At 40.1% G+C, this 18,290-nt stretch overlaps 1 protein-coding gene and 2 long non-coding RNA genes across 4 annotated transcripts; 1 reads left to right on the top strand and 2 right to left on the bottom strand.

Moving 5' to 3' along the window:
- The first annotated feature begins 3,920 nt into the window (after nucleotides 1-3,920).
- On the top strand, nucleotides 3,921-5,510 carry LOC146582097 (uncharacterized). Its single transcript, XR_014894367.1, has 2 exons — nucleotides 3,921-4,405; nucleotides 5,242-5,510. It is a non-coding gene; the product is annotated as an uncharacterized LOC146582097 (long non-coding RNA).
- Nucleotides 5,511-5,558: 48 nt separating this feature from the next.
- On the bottom strand, nucleotides 5,559-10,396 carry LOC146582096 (uncharacterized). Of its 2 annotated transcripts, none has more exons than XM_085291118.1 (4): nucleotides 9,582-10,396; nucleotides 9,298-9,466; nucleotides 8,399-8,829; nucleotides 5,559-6,116 (listed from the first exon to the last, which is right to left on the bottom strand). In XM_085291118.1, exons 1-3 carry the CDS (start codon nucleotides 10,270-10,272, stop codon nucleotides 8,628-8,630), a joined length of 1,062 nt encoding a protein of 353 aa, XP_085147244.1. In that variant the 5' UTR covers nucleotides 10,273-10,396; the 3' UTR covers nucleotides 5,559-6,116; nucleotides 8,399-8,627. The 2 variants fall into 2 exon arrangements, with proteins under 2 accessions (XP_085147244.1, XP_085147252.1); XM_085291126.1 differs by having other exon boundaries at nucleotides 8,399-8,772.
- A 2,851-nt stretch (nucleotides 10,397-13,247) lies between these two features.
- On the bottom strand, nucleotides 13,248-13,828 carry LOC146582095 (uncharacterized). Its single transcript, XR_014888747.1, has 2 exons — nucleotides 13,473-13,828; nucleotides 13,248-13,386 (listed from the first exon to the last, which is right to left on the bottom strand). It is a non-coding gene; the product is annotated as an uncharacterized LOC146582095 (long non-coding RNA).
- Nucleotides 13,829-18,290: the final 4,462 nt, after the last annotated feature.

Raw genomic sequence — 18,290 nt, 5'->3', positions numbered from 1 at the left:
GGCACCAGTCATGAACTCCTCTGTATACCAAAGTATTCTACAGTTTAATGTGAGGACAGCTAAAACTTGGTCAAAATTGTAATATACAGCAGAACAATGAGCCAAAACACAGCATCGAATCTACTGCTGCATGGCTTGAAAAGAATCAAGGTGTTGCAATGGCCCACTCAAAGTCCAGACCCAACTATAATGCTGTGGAAGCATCTTTAGAGAGCTGTGCATATGTATAGAAGAGTGGGCCAAAATTCCTCCACAATAATGTGAGAGACTTATATAGTCGTACAGAAAATGATTCATTCAAGTTATTGCCAATAAAAGTGGTTCTGCAAGCTGTTATGTGAAATCTTAAAATTGCTAATTAAAATGGTTATTGCAATTGGATTAGTTTTAAAAATAAATGTTTTCCTAGCAGGGAGCTAGATAAATACAGTCATATAAACAGCACTTCACTGCCCTTCCATTCCCAAAGATATTCTCTGAAAATAAAAGTGGGTGGATTTTAATACGTCAACTATCATTACTTCATTCTTAAATGGAAAAAAATAACATGACATAACATAGCCTCAGTGTCCTCAGTGGCTGTGCATGCACAGTTCACATGGTCGGCATGTGTTTGTACACACACTCCTGAATAACACTGCTACACTGTTATCTCCTGTTTAATTGCTGATGTAACAGAAAGCCATTTAGTCCATTATGAGCAATTTGTGTGGATTTAGTATTGGTGCATTACCTACGTTTCTGGTCAAAGCGTTCCTCTGTGAGTCTCAGGGAGTGGCACTTTCTGCTCCAGTTGGCTTTTGTTGTTACCAGTTTCACGCTCAGCAGGCTCCCGAAAAACACATTCAGTTTGAAAAGACTCAAAAGAGACGAAAGAGAAGCTCTAAGAAGAATCTAGGGACCCATGTTCCAAATAATCGTTTCGCTTTCAGTGGCAATTTCACTCTCAAGTAGTTATCCGAGGGGAGGAAAAAGAAAAGAAAAAAAAAACTCGCTAAAGACGTCAGTGAGTGTGAAGATGCAGCCGATTGTCATGGTGATTCATATTAATTTCAAATCTTCTTGCAGATGAACCAACATGAGCAATTTTAAAAACTGTTTTCTGCCTCTTTTGTTTTGTTAGATTTTGCCCTTTGGGAGACAGAGAGGAAGCACAGGAGAGCGGTTTCTGAATCGATCGTGCGTTCTTGTGTGTAAACTTGTGAAACCAAGTGTATTTCTCGTGAGGTGAACGGGTAAGCCTTGACCTTTATATGTGGAGGAAGGAGGGCGGAGGAATTAGCAGTTTGATGAGATGGCACTGAGGTGTGGCCCTTTTCCCTGTGTGGCATGAATATTACTGCTCACCTGTGTGGGATGATGATCTCCTGCTGTCTCTCTGTTAATGTCCTGTGTAGTTTATACATCGCTTGCTTATATATAGCGCTTCACCAATTCACCTTTATTCCTTCAGTATCTTATATGATGAGCTTAATTATGATTCTGGTGATTGTAGCGATGACTCACATGGATCAGGTGGCTCGGTTTCGTTCTCATTTTAAAAGCTGTCAATCAACAGCCATCATCCCCAATGTTGAACCGTGCAATAAACCTGTCAGTGTAGTTCATTCACCTCCTGTGCCTTTATTGTGTGTCTAACCATACATCCGGTTTTTATCTTCACCTAAAAAACTACTACAAATCAGCCACTTAATATTTTTTCATTCAGTTTTTCATGTCATTCAGCCTGAAATGTAATTTCACCTCACAAATAATAAACTCTTGCTAAAGATTCTGCTTTTCTTTTCTTCCTTTCTTCCTTTTTCAGCAAAATGGATTCAGTCTGTTGCTTATTTTCAAGAGACTTCACATTTTCTGCAATCTTTTAAGAGTGCTTTTTTTACGTTTAAATTTCTTCACTTTTCACTTCCATAATGTGTGTTTCGTCCTTGTCTCTCTGTATTTTCTTGGTTCCTCTTCTACTTCCCTTCAACCATTTGAGGTAGAAGGCTGCCCGTCCCTGAGCTTGGTTTTCCCAGAGATTTCTTCCTGTTAAAAGGGAGTTCTTCCTTCCCACTGTTGCTAAGTGTCTGTTTGCTCTGTAATATTTTATGATATTTATCTTATGACAGAAAAGTGCCTGTTTAAAGCAGTTGCTGTTGCAAATTTGCACTGTATAAAAAATTGAATGATTGCATTAAAAATTCAGTATCAGTATTTGTACACGTTATTGATGTAGGGGTTTGAATAAAAGCATTTGAAAGGGGCTTCTCTGGTGTCGTGGCTCAAAGAGTTGGCAGTTCGTCTTGTAACCAGAAGGTTGCCAGTTCAAGCCCCAGCTCGGACAGTCTCGGTCATTGTGTCCTTGGGCAAGACACTCCGCCTACTGGTGATGGCCAGAGGGGCCGATGGTGCGATATGGCAGCCTCGCTTCTGTCAGTCTGCCCCAGGGCAGCTGTGGCTACAACTGTAGCTGCCTCCACCAGTGTGTGAGAGTGAATGAATAGTGGAATTGTAAAGCACTTTGAGGGCCTCGAAAAGCGTTATATAAATGCAATCCATTATTATTTTAATCACATGTCATTCAAATATTTATTCTATTATTTTTTAATTTACAGTTTTTCATTAATTATTTTAAATGTGAAAAACTGGCGACATGTCTGCTCTATCATGGCTGGGATAAAGTCCAGCTGTGATGACCCTGAGTGGTGGATGGATGGATGGATTTTTTACCCACAGTCTGAGCCCACTCCAAAGGGGTAGAAGATAAATCTGAAGGGTTATGAGGCAACTGATTAAAAAAGAATAGAATAAAAGCCCTTAGTTTTTTTTCTCTATTCTTTCCATTGTAATTTTATACTTTCGTGCTTTTTATTATGACACATTCTGAGAAGCTGAGATGATACATCCCGTATTGATGGAACGGCAGGACATCACATGCTAATCATTACAGTTAGGACCAACTATAAAATAAACAGTGACCTCTTCTGATAAACAATAATCCACATCAAAATTCCTTCATCTAAACATGTTGGACTTATATTTTCCCTGGAAGCACATGAAAAACTGGAAATTAATTAGATGGTTTATTGCAGTGAGATTTGGGAATAGACCATAAACCACACAAGACGGAGTCAGTACAGTCACTAGACGCACATGTTCACCCCGTCATGGTGGGATTACGAATTTTAATAAAACAACCAGCTCTAAAATAGAAGTCTGACAAAACTAGTGTTCTCAGTGGAATGCGAGCCTGTAGATTTGGTCTGTAGGCGTCTTTAATTGGAAGTTCATTTGAAGGTTGCCCTTCAAATGAATCTTGACCTCCGACCTTCTGGAAGTATTTCTCATGGACCCCTGTGTCTGGACTCCCCAGGCTATTTGGAGTTCACATCTCACCGACAGTCAATGCCAAACATGAGGTCCCGTAAATTCCACACCTGTTGTTTAGACCAAGCTACTCAGTCTCCTTAACAACAAGTAAGAATGAAACAGCTTTCCTGTTTGTGCAGCTCCTGATGTGGTTTAGGATTGTTGTTGGAACACAGTCATGTCAGCAAGCACTAGGAATTTATTTCACTTATTATTTCACATGATGTGCCAAACAGTGGAATCCTGGTTACTTTATAACTGAATAATTTACATAAAAAATAAATGACAGTGTGTTTTATTAAATATAGTAGCTTCTTTTTTCTGGCTTGGAACCACTTAAAAAACAAACAGATAACCTTTAAAGGAAATGATCAGGCTCTTTTAAAACAAAGGAAAATGTAAACAAAGACTTTTAGAACAGTTTCACCCAGACTCAGCTCTATATAGATCTGCTCTATATGGACAAAAGTATTGGGTCACCTACACATTACACCTGCAGGACCTTTTATGGTGTCCAATCCCTCAACCATATGCATAAACATGGAGTCTGCAGATGTGTTCACACCGAACGCGATGGACGCGAATAGAGCGTCAGGTTTACATGTAAAGTCAATGGAAAGGCGCGATGACGCGCGATTGCGGGTCCCGCGAAAATTCGGAAGCAGATTTGCGTCGCGAAAACGCCAAAACGCGTGAAACGCGCGTCAGTGTAGCGCGTCTGGCGCGTTTGACTCGCGAATAAAACCACGCGCGTGAGTTTTTGTGTTGCATTTTGTGCATACGCGCGTTTCGCGTCTACCGCTCGAGTTGGAAAAATCTGAACTCCAGCGTCAAATCGCGCCGCGACAACCAATCAGGAGCCTGGTGACGTGGCTGTTACCTAGGTCAAAGGGGCAGATCCAGCCAAAGCCTTTCATACTTCAATGGAGGGGAAGGCTAATCAATGCGGTAGCAAACAACTCGGAGCTGTACAACACCAGCTGCTTTCAGTACCGAGACAGGAATAAAAAGGACCGAGCTTGGAGGAAGATATGTGAAGAGATCGGGCAACCTGGTAAGTTCATTCATTTCTCTTTTGAAAGTTTTCACTGACCCGGGGAAGCCGCACAAAAGCTAGCAAGCCACCGCTATTTTCCCACTGACGTACAAATATCGTTCTGCTTTTATGCATGTTGTCATTTAGGAATATATTTTATTGTTTATTAATAAACAGCACACAGTGGTCCCGCTGTTCATCCGTCACTGCTTTGCTTTTTCGCTGATTTTTTTATTGCACAGTACAGCATTGCATTCTGCAGCCTGATTGACAAATCTCCTGCGCTTGCCAAATTTATCACGTTTGGTTTTGATAACCATCGCGTCCAATAGAAAAAACAGCACAAAAACACCCATAACTATGAGCCTCATTCGGAAATAGACACCTGCACCGTGAGGGAAAAAGGCGCACGAAAGTGGCGGGCAGATGAAGACAAACCGCGGCATAATAATACTTTTACGTTTTGCAATCTACAAAGGTTTGCACTTTGAGAATCAATTGTGAGAACTGTGACCAGGGGCTAGTTATTCTGAGAACCCCTGCAATAAATGAGGGACCACTGTCTACGATTATTATATCCAACCTGTTAACATTTAATACTGTATTGATAGAACCAACTGATTCTGCAGCAGAGCATCCCCAGTCCCTGAGCTCCTGCTGCTGCACCCACAGATATGTACAGCAAGCACTGACTGATACCTTTTTAGTCGGTGGGATTCCCTTGTGATCACCTTTACTAAATATCTACAACCAATCTGATTATATCCTGTTATTGTTTTTTTGTTTTTTTCAATATTGAAATTAAAATCTAGTAGCAGCCTTCTCATTTCTTTGTGTTTTGTGCTGTTTTACAGGCCCACAGAGGAGGACGGCTCCGAGGCAGATGAGGGACGGGTCCCAGGACGGTCCATCGGTGGTGGAGCTGGCCATCCTGGAGTCCCTGAAGAGGCCACACCAGTCTCCAATGGAGCATTTCCTCCTCAGCCTTGTTCCTGCTCTGGAGAGCAGCTGGTCCTTTTTATTCCTGTCTCTCTGTAAATTCTTATATTTTATATATTTATGTTTAATGTTTTTCTGTTTGAGACTTTTAATATTATTTCAAATAAATGTTTATAATGACTAATGTCTCAGTTCTACTACACAGCAAATGTTGGCACACAACTTGACACATGTAGAATTTATTTCATATTATACTAATGAAAAAATATACTGATACAGTGGGATGCAGAAGTTTGGGCAACCTTGTTAATAGACATTATTTTCCTGTATAAATCGTTGGTTGTTACAATAAAAAATGTCAGTTAAATATCATACAGGAGACACACACAGTGATATTTGAGAAGTGAAAAGAAGTTTACTGGATTTACAGAAAGTGTGCAATAATTGTTTAAACAAAATCAAGCAGGTGCATCAATTTGGGCACCACAAAAAAGAAATGAAATGAATATTTAGTGTATATCAATGTGTGTGTCTCCTATATGATATATGGGGTGCCTTTGTCTGGATGTGCTTCCCATCCAGAGCTGCACAGCACAGAGGAAAGTTCCAGCGCTCCTGGAATCCCTCTGTGATGGACCGCCAGTCTCCAGGTGAAGGCACAGCCATGAAGTCGTCCACTAGACAGTCCCAGATGGACGTCGCTGCCTGGGGGGTGATCTGGCTCACCGTGGACACACCGACTCTGAAACTGAACGCGATGGTCCTGAAGGAGTCCCCGGTGACAAGGAACCTGGACAAAATTGTTCAAAATCAGTATTATGTGTACTGCAGTTACAAAATACATTATTCAAATTCCAAAATACTTTTGTGATGTCAGATATAAATCACAAAACTTAAATCTTACATAAAACATTTTGTAATTATAAGGATAATTACAAAATGTATATTAGATAATATCTAAAACAGTTGTGTTTTGTTTTAACTTTAACATATCATAATTTGATTGGTAGCAACTTTCACAACTATAGTGAGCCAATCACTCATAATTCCTAAACATGTCAATCAGGTAGGAATGAAGTGAGACATTAATAGAAATAAAGAGTTGTGTGTTGACATGTAGCCCTTTCCTTGCTTAAATTAGAGATGGCACGATACCACTTTTTTATGTCCGATACCGATACCGATATCATAAATTTGGATATCTGCCGATACCGATATGAATCCGATATAGTGTTTTTTAATCAACAAAACTGTTTTTTTAAAATATCTTGCTGCATTTTGTATAAGTTCATACTCAAGTTTAAAACAACAACTACACTAAAGCTATTCTGTTATACCTGTATGCAAAAAAAAAAATATTTCATAGTTCAGCAATACTGATCAATCTAATAAACTTAAACCTACACCATCCTCCCTATTCTGGTATTTTAAAGAGTACTTAGCATAAATATTAAGCAGCCTAACTAATAGGGTTCCAACTCCCAGCAACAACAAAAATAAATAAATAAAAAATAGGGAACCACCCCTCACGCTCCACCTCATGATGCTTAATCGACGTAATCAACCTTAATTTGATGCAGTGTGAAAAAAAAAATGCACAGAAATCAATTATTTTTCAAGAAATATTAAATAGATTCAACATCTTTCTTCAACAAAATTGCAGACTGCACAGATGGTACCTTCCCAAAGGAAAAAGTACTATAGCTTACTAGGGTATATATATTAGACTTAATAGTTACTATATACAGTAATGGACTTCTATTTATTTTGCATCAAATTAAAACTTTGGGTGTCAGATAATTATTTATTAAAAGCTAGACATTTTAAATGAGAATAAGAAAGAAAAGTATGTCTTTGTGCCCCCTTTTCCCTGTTAATGCTCTATCGGCCCCCCTGGCTAAACTTTGCTAGATCCGCCCCTGCACAGTTACCAGCGTCAGCTACAAAAGATCCTCGAGTAGAAAGTAATAATAAATAAATTCTAACAACAGCTGATCAAGCTTAAACGTGCTGCTGTTGTTCAGCCGCTGGTTTCCTCTTTCTGGTGCAAAGTGGGCCAAAAGCAAACTAGAGACACGGACTCGCGACAGAAAAGCCGATCAGCTGATCATTAAGCAGTTTCATGATTGAAGCAGCAGCAGGAGAGGCAGTCGCTCCATATATCGTTTGTTAAGCTTAATGCAGGAATGCTTTACAAACATTCAGAGATTGACTTACACACTTGCTTTACTTCTCTCGGGATAACTTTGTCGGAGATGAAATGCCGGGTTGCTAGCGAAGCTCCAAATGCTATCCAGACCACCGACAGGTCCCGCATGCCACAGCCACTCTATCAGGTGATGCATACTGCTCCGACGTGCTAACGTTCTGAGGTGAGTTACGGCGTGTTGCAAGTTTTGTGAGGTGCTTTTGTGATATTTAATGGATCGGATTACATTTTTTATTTTTCTCCGATATCCGATCCAGTAATTTAGGTCAGTATCGGACCGATACCGATACGTAATATCGGATCGGTCCATCTCTAGCTTAAATCATTAATATTTTTGAAAAATTAATCTGTGATAAGACAGCTTATCAAGATAGAACCATGTAACTAGAGATGAACCAAACTGTTCACAGTTTTATCTAACTCTGTTTTAATAAAGGCTGTGACCCCTGCTATAGAGTCTGACAGCTGCAGGGATTATATACAAATATTCAACTATCCCAGAATTAAACCAGGTCTAAATAAAAAGGAGTGATTATCACTACAAAGGTTAACTCAGTGGTCCTAATGCTACAGTTTGATATCAGCAAACACCGAGCGCATACATTGATGTGACACCACAGCCATGCTATCATGCAAACACTGATAACAGCATAAATCGAATTAAATCGGGACTTGATGAAACCTTCTGAGTATCACTAGAAATATTATAAAGAGTCGTCTCTGTACCACAGTTTGCTTTCAGTAAACACCGACAGCATTCACTGTTAGCATAGCACATCCATGTTAGCAGTGTATAACTGGATGGATTAGCATATTAGCACAGATATCAATAAAGGACTACCGTATTAAATAGTTTTACTAACCTCAGGCAGACGGACAGGCGCTCTGCAGGTGGGATTGAGCGTCTGTAGTTGGTGTCTAGGCGGGCGATGCTGGGACCGACGAGGGAAAGCAGGTCCTCAAACTGGCCGACGGTGATAGCGCTGGAATCGGCCGTCATCCAGGCGCAGCTCCTGGAGCAAGTGGTGAAACTCACCAAACTGCTCATGCCTCTGGAGGACCTGATGGACCCAGGTACGGCGAGGACGTCTTTTACGCTGCTGCTCTGCTCTCCACAGTACATAGAGAAGGGAGACTCCCGCTGCTGCTTTGCTCTCCACAGTACATAGAGAAGGGAGTCTCCCGCTGCTGCTCTGCTCTCCACAGTACATAGAGAAGGGAGTCTCCCGCTGCTGCTCTGCTCTCCACAGTACATAGAGAAGGGAGTCTCCCTTCTCTATGTACTCTTCTTCTTCTTCAGTTAAAATACACATACAAAGTAAGTAAAAATTAAGTATATACATATATATACAGTCATGGCCATGACCACGTTCAAGACAAAGTATAACCAAAATGCTGTGGGGAAGTGAACAATGCATGGTCAAAAGTATTGGCACCCTTCACGAGTGTCTTCTGCAGTGATATGTCACACTTTAGCATTGTTAAAATCCAAAGCAAAGGTTATAGGTAGTCAGACGTCAGTTGACGCTTGGTCTAGCCCTGAGTCTCGGCCAGGCTTGGACCCAGATTCAGACTGTTAATGTATTTAAAAAAACCAAACAAACAAACAAAAAAAACAACAACAAAAAACAGAAAAAACAACTGAAACCGGCTCCAAAGCCGACCGAGACTCAGAGCCAGACCTGGACTCGAACCACATCAAAGCCAGACTCCAGATCCCAGAGTCTCAGTTATGAGAAATAACAAAGCCATATTTGTTCACCTCTGAAGAAACTCTAAAGTGGAAGCCAGCTCAGATGGATAATGGATGTTGAAATTGTAGTAGCTCCCGAACATGAGGCACAGTGCAGAAATGAAGGAGGATATGTTTGTGCTGACGAGGTGCCGATCAACACTCAGCATGTATCTTCTTGAGGAATAGCAGGACTGTCCTGTGAAGAAATTATTTAACAGGTTATATCAATAAACACGGCAGTCACATGACATTCTATAAAAAAATGCACTTAAAAAAAAAAAGAGAGAGAGAGAGCTATGAAACAGACTTACCACACATGATAATAGTGGGTGTCAGAGGCACTTGCTCCAGTTGTACCTCATCTGCCAGACATGTATCTTCAACACAGAGAAGCATGGACTCCTCCTTCTCTTCAAAGTAGCTGAGTAGCTGTTTAAGGTAAAAGAGACACATGTTTCTGAGATAAGAATGACTATCCTTCTCTGGCATATCACTGGCTGAACTAGCAGATGCCATAGTTTCATGTGTGTTTTCTGAATATTCTGTACTGTCATTTGGGGGCTGAGGACGAGATTCCTTGTACATGTCATCAATACCATCTGGGGAACAAGCTTTATGCTTCCTACACATGTGAGAAGTAAATGATGACTTTTTTGTAAACATATGCTTACAACCACTTACTGGACATGACACAGACCTGCCCCCTGCAATATGATCATTTAAGTGAGACACTAGCTCTTTCACTGTTTGAAAATGGCGGGCACATAATGAAACTGCACATTTTAAATCTGCAACAAGAGCTTTAGGAGTAGCTTGAAGTGCAGGTGCATTGTGCACACGATAAAAATGCTCCTTGAAAGCAGAGTACGTGGTGAATGTTTGGCTGCAATTGGCGCCAACACATTTAAAAATACAACAAGGCTCATTCTTATGCACTCTGCAATGTAGTACATAGCCTCTTAATGTGACCAATACCTTTTTACAAAAGACGCAGATGATCATTTTTAGTATTTCTAAAGTTTGCCTGTGCTTTTCAGCTGAACTAGCATGCTAGCGCTAGGTTATGAGCCTTGGTCTAAATATCAACTGGTGCTTTTATCTCGAAAAAACGTCGCCAAGATATTGAACTTACCGTGCAGACTTTCTGACGAACAAACACAGATCCTCAAAAAACACTTGAAATCGTATGTTTGTAATTTGTCCTAACAACGTAGTTGCTGAAAGTTCGATGTTTTCTTCTCCCGTCTTCTCTCTCGTGCTGGCTCGTTAGCTATAGTCGTGAACTAGGCGCTCTTCTCCTCCCGCCCTCACGTCATTATCCAATCAGAGACGAGCTTCAGATGCACATTCAAAATTAGGCGCGCTCAGTGCAACTGTGAGTGGCCTGAAGTAGCTTACAGCTCTGTGGAGATGAGGCACCATAGAGATCCTATGGGAGGCACTGTAAGTTTGTTTAGCCTTTAATAATGAGACATTGCTGACCTAACCCAAAAAAGTATTCTAGTCTAAGTATCACATTGCAATTAAAAGAAACATAAAGAATACAAGCATTATGACAGAAGCATTACTTAGTGTTAAATAATAATTTCTTATTGGTTACCCTACAATAGGCTGCAAATGATTTAAGAAAAAAACATGATGTAAACAATTTTAATTGTATATTTTTATATAGCCTATAAATGGAGAGGCAACCTCTCAGGTTCACAATGACATCTTCTGTGAAAACATTTTTATTAGTCCAATCCATGACTTTGCATCATTTCATGAATCATGTTAAAAGTAGGCCCAGTACATCCATGCAGTTGTAAAGTGACTTACATATACGTCATGTGTTTTTAAGAAAAACTGACTAAAACTGTGATTTTTACAGTATTTGCATGTCAAATTAACATGATTGTTTGGTTATGAGTATTACGGTGTTTCACTGTTTTTATTCACAGTATTTGTAGTTTTAACCAATAAATTTGATTATAATCACACATTCATGTTGTAAATATAACAGGAACATTCTGTTTAAAGGTTTACAATAATTCACTGTGATCGAAACAGGAAAGTTGTGTTTTGGGGTTTACTATACATTTCTGTAGGGGTTTTACATGGTTTTTATGTCAATTTCACTGCCCTTTTTTACAGTGTATGATACAAATAAAGTCACATCAAATCATTGTCATCTTCCCCATTTCTTGCTCTCGTTGGCCTCTTTGGATGTACGACACCTAAAACCTCCTGATACTACTGTGACCCACAGCCCATCGGGATATGTAGGAACACATCATATGCATGATAAGGCAGGCAGCGCTAAACCCGATGGACAAATGCATTAGGAGAATTGCCATTGTAGCAGCAGGCCCACAGTGAGACTCCCCCGCTGTAAAAGGCAATGATGCGCAAGCCCTGTAGAAATTCCTCTGTGCAGAGAGCGACGTTACGTGCGGCTTCATCCAGCGGGCCAAAAAACCATCCTGTCACGCAAGAGCTGTGCCATATAATGCCTCATTGCTCATCCATTTTGTGTCAGCCGTGTTTGCGACAGAGTTCTGCTGCCGTAGAAATAATCGCCCACAAACGATTTGTTTCTTTAACACTTCTCATGTGCACGTTAAACTGAAGAGGGAAGAAAATAGGTAAGTAAATGAACAGCTGTTTCATGTCAGCAGATGAATTTGAGTTTATGCCTTGCTCCACTTGGTGCAGTTGCACAGAGCTCTGAGAGATCCGCTAAAAACAAGGCAAGAAAACCGGTAAAAAAAAACAAAAAAAACAAGTTATTTACATATTATCTCAATATTTTACGCTGTAACTTAGCTCTAAGCTTACCAGACCGCTGATATCGAGCTGAGACTGAGCGCTGCTCAGAAAGCCCACGTGACTCATGCGGGACAGAATCACATACGTATGTGAAATTGACAAAATAGAGTCATGAGTTATGATGGATCGTGTAGCATAAAGCGGGGTGGGTAGACCATGCTGTCCTTGAACATAACAGAAAGAAAAATGTCTTCAAGCTTTTGCCCTTCATATTAAATCACAAAGTGACAGGCACAGTGGGGGGATCACTTCAGCCATTCATCCCAGATTCTGGATTCTATTACGGACGTTTCTGCTGAGTAACATGAGTTATGACACAGTCTTTTCAATCAGTCCACTTAGTTTAAGCACAATTATTATTTTACAAAGACGCTCTATTTTAAAATGATCTAAGATGGTTAGACATATTAAAGTAGTAAATCAAATATCAAAGAGACTGTGTAAGTGATTGATATGATATGATTATTACCAGCAGTGACATACAGAATTGATAGCTGTACATGGTGTATATAGATGAATAAATCCATATGTATTTATAAATGACCTACTAAGGAGGATTAATGATATATAAAGGATTATTTAAGCACTCGCTACCTTACTAATGCTTAATAGTGTTACATTATTATAAAGTCATACCATTATTTTTATTATTAGCGGAAGCTCGACCTGCATGCAGTTTTTGCCAGATTTGCATCAGATTCGTTACAGTTGAGAATTCTAAAGAAAACATGTAATTGCTAATAATTTGGAACCATTCAAAATGTAGGATTTTTAACTTGTAAAGTGTAAAGTGTAAAATGTAACAGTAACAGTCCATCAGCCGTTGTACAGCGATTTACCTTGACCATTGTAGACATCCTTTCTGTTATTTATAACTTGATTTAGCTGTAAATCATAAGCCTACATTGCTAAATTACTGCTAAATTTGATTTTGAGAACTGTTTAAAGCTGTGCATTTCATATGTGCAGCTATATATATACATAGTATAGTCATTATAGTATGATTTAGAAATAATATTTAAATGGTGCTTTAACCCTCTGGATTCAACGAACACACCAGTGCATCCAAATCACATCACTGATTTAAGACAAGCGTGTTGAAAGCGTAGGCTTCAAACTATATATGTCACAAACAAGGATGCGGTGGACTCAAAAGCAGACTCAATTGCTCGAACTATGTATAATTTATTAGAAGGAACAAAAACGTGAACAGAACTGGGTTTAACAGAAACCATTCGCAGAAACTAAGGGAAATCCGTGGGCGGGGAAACAGGCGTAGAGCACAGGGAGAACTCGAACGGGAACTTTCTGTAAACACAGGAGAAAGGTGTTACTGAGTGACAAACGAGTAAGGGACAGAGGTATGGAGTGCCAGTGGATAGTCTTGGGCTTACTTGGAGACCCTGGTTATTAAGCGGGGGAAAAGGCTGCCATGGGAGCATTCCAGAGAGGATCGAGAGTGGGGAGAGTCCGGTCCAGATTCCAAGGAGGTGGAGAGTATGGACTGAAGGGCAGGCTGAGAAGAAGTTGTGTATGTGGTCCTTGGGTTCCGAGCAGACAGAAAAACAGGATGGAGACAGAACCAGCACTACTGGTGAGTGCGACGGGTGATGAATCACAGATGGTAGCAGGACGAACTGGCGAGGAGTGGCAGGCAGTGCTGGCTTAAAAACCCTCTAGGTGGAGCCCCGGAGATTGAAAACAGGTGATGAGCTGGCCAACTCCACCCCAAAGGACGGATGACAGGAACCTGGACCATGCCCAACCAGACACTCCCACAGCATATGACAATATATCAATGTCTATGCATATTGATATATGCATAGACATTGATATATGTATATTTTGTGTGACGGTGGTACTGTTAAACTATAAAATAATCTATACAAAAGCAAAAATATTCAGAATCACATTCTGTGTGTGTACATATTAAAGAACATGCCACTAGATATTTAGGATTGAGGTATTCATTTTAGTTTGATATTGCAAAGCCCCATTTGCTGACAACGGTTGGTGTACGTCCCCCACAGTGCGGAGTAGGATTAGGATTAATCATCAGAATCAGAACCAGAATACTTTCATAATCCCTAAGGAAATTATGTGGGTTACAGTTGCTCCAAAACAGTAACGGTAACAGACTAAACTAATTAAATAATACAATATATTACAAAGTTTACAAATGTAAGAAAAAGCAGTAATGTATACAAATTGCTTAATTATAAATCTCAAGAATATTACAGAGGAGAAATATATATATATATATGCCATTTAACTCTAACCTGTGAAACATTTGTTATTTTACTGTTGGGCGAGTGCAAAAGGGTGTAACAATTGCAGTGGATTGGCATGTGGACCTCAGAGGGTTAAAACGAAACCAAATTAGAATAGATGTAACTCACTAGATGAGTGATTTTTTCAAAATAATTTCCATGCATGCTTGCACACCTGTAAACAGATCGCATTGTTTGGTTAAAAGGAAACCACAGGTTTGGTTGCTTATGGAAACCGTTAGGTTTTTCTTTCTTTGTTTAGAAAACTGCTAAGCTGGGTTATGTTAGAGCAGTACCTGCAGCATCGCTCCTCATGTAAAGAAGAAGCTATAGCGATGGGGAAAGATTACCCATAAAAGAAGGACAACAGGTAAATAGGATCTATAGCTTAAATGTTTTGGCTAATGTCTTTTTGACTGATAAGAGCTAATCAGCAAGCAAACATGTTTCCAGAGTGTCAGCAGCATTTTGCGTCATATTTGTGGATGTACCCAGTGTACTCTCTGCTCCACTCAGTATGTGTCACAATAAAACAGATGCAGACACGTGGACTGTAGGAGAAAAGAGACAGGTAAAATGAATATAACTCGACTTGACAATCAATTGTGACATTGCTGTAAGTGTAATAAAAACTTACTGAAAGAGTGTTAGTGTGCGTTGATGCTTGGCTTATAAAGACAGGTTTCTTTTTTAGGTTTTTTTACAACTATCATCTTGCTGGCCAGTGCACACCAGGCACTGAGGTTTTAATGTCCACTGACTTTTTTTCTCTTGTGATCTGCTGCAATAGGACTCTCTCTGTTTGAGACCTGCATTATAGTTTAAGTACTTTCCTCAGCACTGTGGATGAGTGCTGTGTCGCTACATGTAACAATAAAACTTAAAGGGGAACAGTAGAGTGGGCTGAGAAAGAATTGGTAAAGCAGGGGAAGCTTGGCATAATTATGCATATATAATCATAAAGTGAGGTAAATGTGCAATGGGAGTGCAAACTTTTAGCTTTATTTCAAGGCGTTTAACAAAAGCTTTGCCTAAATGGTTAGGAGTTACACCCATTTTCATGTTTAGTCCTCAAAGACTCAAAAGTAACTGGACAACTGACTGACAAGCATTTTCCTGGCTGGCCAAAGCTTGTTACCTCATTATTCCAGAATAAATTGAGTAGATAAAAGATCTGGAGGAGATTCCAAGTGGTGAACTTACCTTTAGTAGCTGTTCCTGGAGCTCTCAATGCTATCAATGCCAAGTCCAGAGGGATGTCAAAACAACTAGTGCATGATACTAGAATTGTTTCTCTGGTTAAGAAAAACAACTTCACTGCATCTAGCCAAGTGAAGAACACACTCTAGGAAATGGTAAGAAGAGAAAAGTATGGGGAAAAAGAAACAGCTCATACTTATCTGCCAATCATGCCGGAGTCAGTTTTATGGCATGGACATGTATGGCTTCCTGTGGAAGTGGGCCACTGGTGTTTATCGATGCTGTGATTGCTGATAGAAGCATCAGGATGAATTGTGAAGTGTACAGAGCTGTACTCTCTGCTCAGATTCAGCCAAATGCTCCAAATCAAATCAGACAGCACTTCACAGTGAAAATTGACCCAAGTAACCCAAGGGTTTCTTAAGGCAAAGAAATGGGAAAGTTTTTTAATAGGCCAGCCAGTCACCTGATCTCAACCCAACAGAGCATGTTTTCAGTTATTGAAAACAAAAATGACGTCATAGTGACTCACAAACAGCCGCAACTGACGGCAGCTCCATAAAGGTCTGGCAGACTCCAGACAGTCATTGACTGGAAAAGACTTTTTTCAAGTATCCAAGTATCAAAAAACATCCTTAGATTTTAAATTATGTTAGTTTGTCAAATTAGTTTTGAGTCTCTGGAAATCAAATCTTGATAGATTGGAAATCCACCGTGGTTGTGTACCAGTGTTGTGTCCGCACGCAACAGACAACTTAGAGAAGAGCAAAATTCATTTTGTATAATAAATTACATTTTGTATCTTTGTTACTAGCAGCCTTTTGGAAGAATGCATCATTTGTCCCAATTTCTTTACTTGAATCTATGAAAAGTCTCAAAGATAACCCAGCTTGACAGTAACAAAACAATGTTTTTGCACCAACAAGGTGATTCCCAAAGAGCTATTAGCCAAAAACTGTGGCATATCTCAGCATGTGTGAAGTGTGTGCTTAAAAGATTTGAGGAAACTGGACAAGTGGAGGATGAAAGAAGTGTCAGGAAAAAAAAAACCTACATCCAGCAGATGAGCAGTATCTGAAAGTCATGTCTTTCACAAATACGAAAAATCCTGCAAAGGACCCTTCAGCTGATCCACCTACTGTTCGCTGAAGCCTCATCAGAAATGGTCTCAAGGGAAAGGCGTCTGTCCAGATGCCAGTCTTCAATAAGAGGGGCAGGGAGAAAAGGCTGAGGCATGCCAAATTACACAAGAACTGGACTGAAAATCAGTGACAAGAGGCCATGGATTGGCCTCCCCAGAGCCTGGACCTCAACATTAATGAAGCAGTGTAGGATCATCCTGACAGAGAACAGAACAAAGGTCAGCCAACACCCAAAGAAGAGCTTTGAATGTCCTTCAAGAAGCCTGGAGAACTATTCCTGGAGACTATTTCAAGAAATTACAAGAGAGATTGCCTAAGAGAGTTCAGGCGGTGTTGAAGAATAAAGGTGGTCATACCAGTACTGACTTTCAAGTTTGTTAAATTGTATAAACGCTACTTTTGTCTTATGTACTGTATTTCCATGTACCTGTTTCACATGTTTCTCATAAAATGAAAACAAATGACTCAAGACTTTTTCACACTCCTGTAACTGTGTCTCATTTTGATGGACAGAGATTGCCTGGTGATGCACTTTGTTTATGTCACAGTGAGCAAAATCTGCAAATTGATTTAAACAAAAAAATCTTGGGTATTTGCCTTGCTCTTTAACAGTGATGTGATGCATAATTGGCTAACCAGTGTGACGCAGTGATCAACCTTTCTTCTTTAAGCTCTCTCTCTTTATTAACCTTTTGTTTCAAACAAAATGTGACACTATTATAAGACGCCTTAGGGGACAAGAAGAGAAAATAAACAGCACAGGTTCAAAGGAGCAGAAAAAGCAGAGAATGAAAAGTAGAAGGTGAAAGCAGAGGGAAGAAGGGTGACCAAGCCATCCGTCTGGGACTCTTTGGTTCCGTAGTGAATGCTGTCATTTCCCCTCAAGCCCCTTTAGTCACTCATCTGTGGCCGACCTTGCGCTGCCATGTGGCCTGCTTCTTTTCTTCCACATCACACACACTGATTTGTTAGAAGCAGAATTGAACAGTTTTGTGTCATTTTGCTGCTCCTGAGCGAGTTGACGCCGCCTGGCTCTGTAAGACAGCTTGAGTGCTGAGCCAACATCCCTCGTGAATTCAGATTCCTATTTCTGCATCTGTAATCCTCCACTGACGATTTAAATTAGTCAGACATCAGGAAAACTATTCAAGGTTAGCTGCCTCAAAGCACAGCAGAATGCAAAAGCTGGACAGTCGACCTGTAGATAAATGTGAAACATGCCGGTGATATTTACAAATACCGAGCTACACATGTGTAATTTCTTTAATATTCCAGTAACAGTGCATCATATCAAAAATGTGTCACATTGACATCTCGGAGCCTCCCTGTGAGGTGAACTGCTCAGAGTTTGTTTGCTGGGTGGAAGTTGTGCTGGGAGGCTGTCAGAGCTCATCTTGGCTGGGGTGACATGTGCTCAGGCACCCTTGCACTATCACGAACTACATCTCCTCTTTCCTGATGCTTATCAGGTCCCCCAGGCGTTTTATAAAGAAGAAGCCTAGCTTTGTTTACCATTTGTTCTTCCTCATTGCACAGTCTCCCCAATCTTTAAATCATTTAGGGTCTAAAGGGCGATGCCCAGAGCTTTAAATGTCCTAGT

The sequence above is a fragment of the Mchenga conophoros genome, linkage group LG2 (assembly GCF_057382185.1).
Source record: "Mchenga conophoros isolate Kocher_MC1m ecotype Shallow Benthic linkage group LG2, M_conophoros_male_GT1.1, whole genome shotgun sequence".
Taxonomy (NCBI): domain Eukaryota; kingdom Metazoa; phylum Chordata; class Actinopteri; order Cichliformes; family Cichlidae; genus Mchenga; species Mchenga conophoros.
This window is presented reverse-complemented; position numbering and strand designations above follow the sequence as displayed.

Coding starts and splice junctions, on each gene's coding strand:
- LOC146582096 (XM_085291118.1), bottom strand. CDS start 10,272: ATGATCATCTGCGTCTTTTGTAAAAAGGTATTGGTCACATTAAGAGGC. Junction 9,467..9,581: donor ACCCACTATTATCATGTGTG/GTAAGTCTGTTT, acceptor ATTTCTTCACAG/GACAGTCCTGCTATTCCTCA. Junction 8,830..9,297: donor ACTTTAGAGTTTCTTCAGAG/GTGAACAAATAT, acceptor TTTTAACTGAAG/AAGAAGAAGAGTACATAGAG.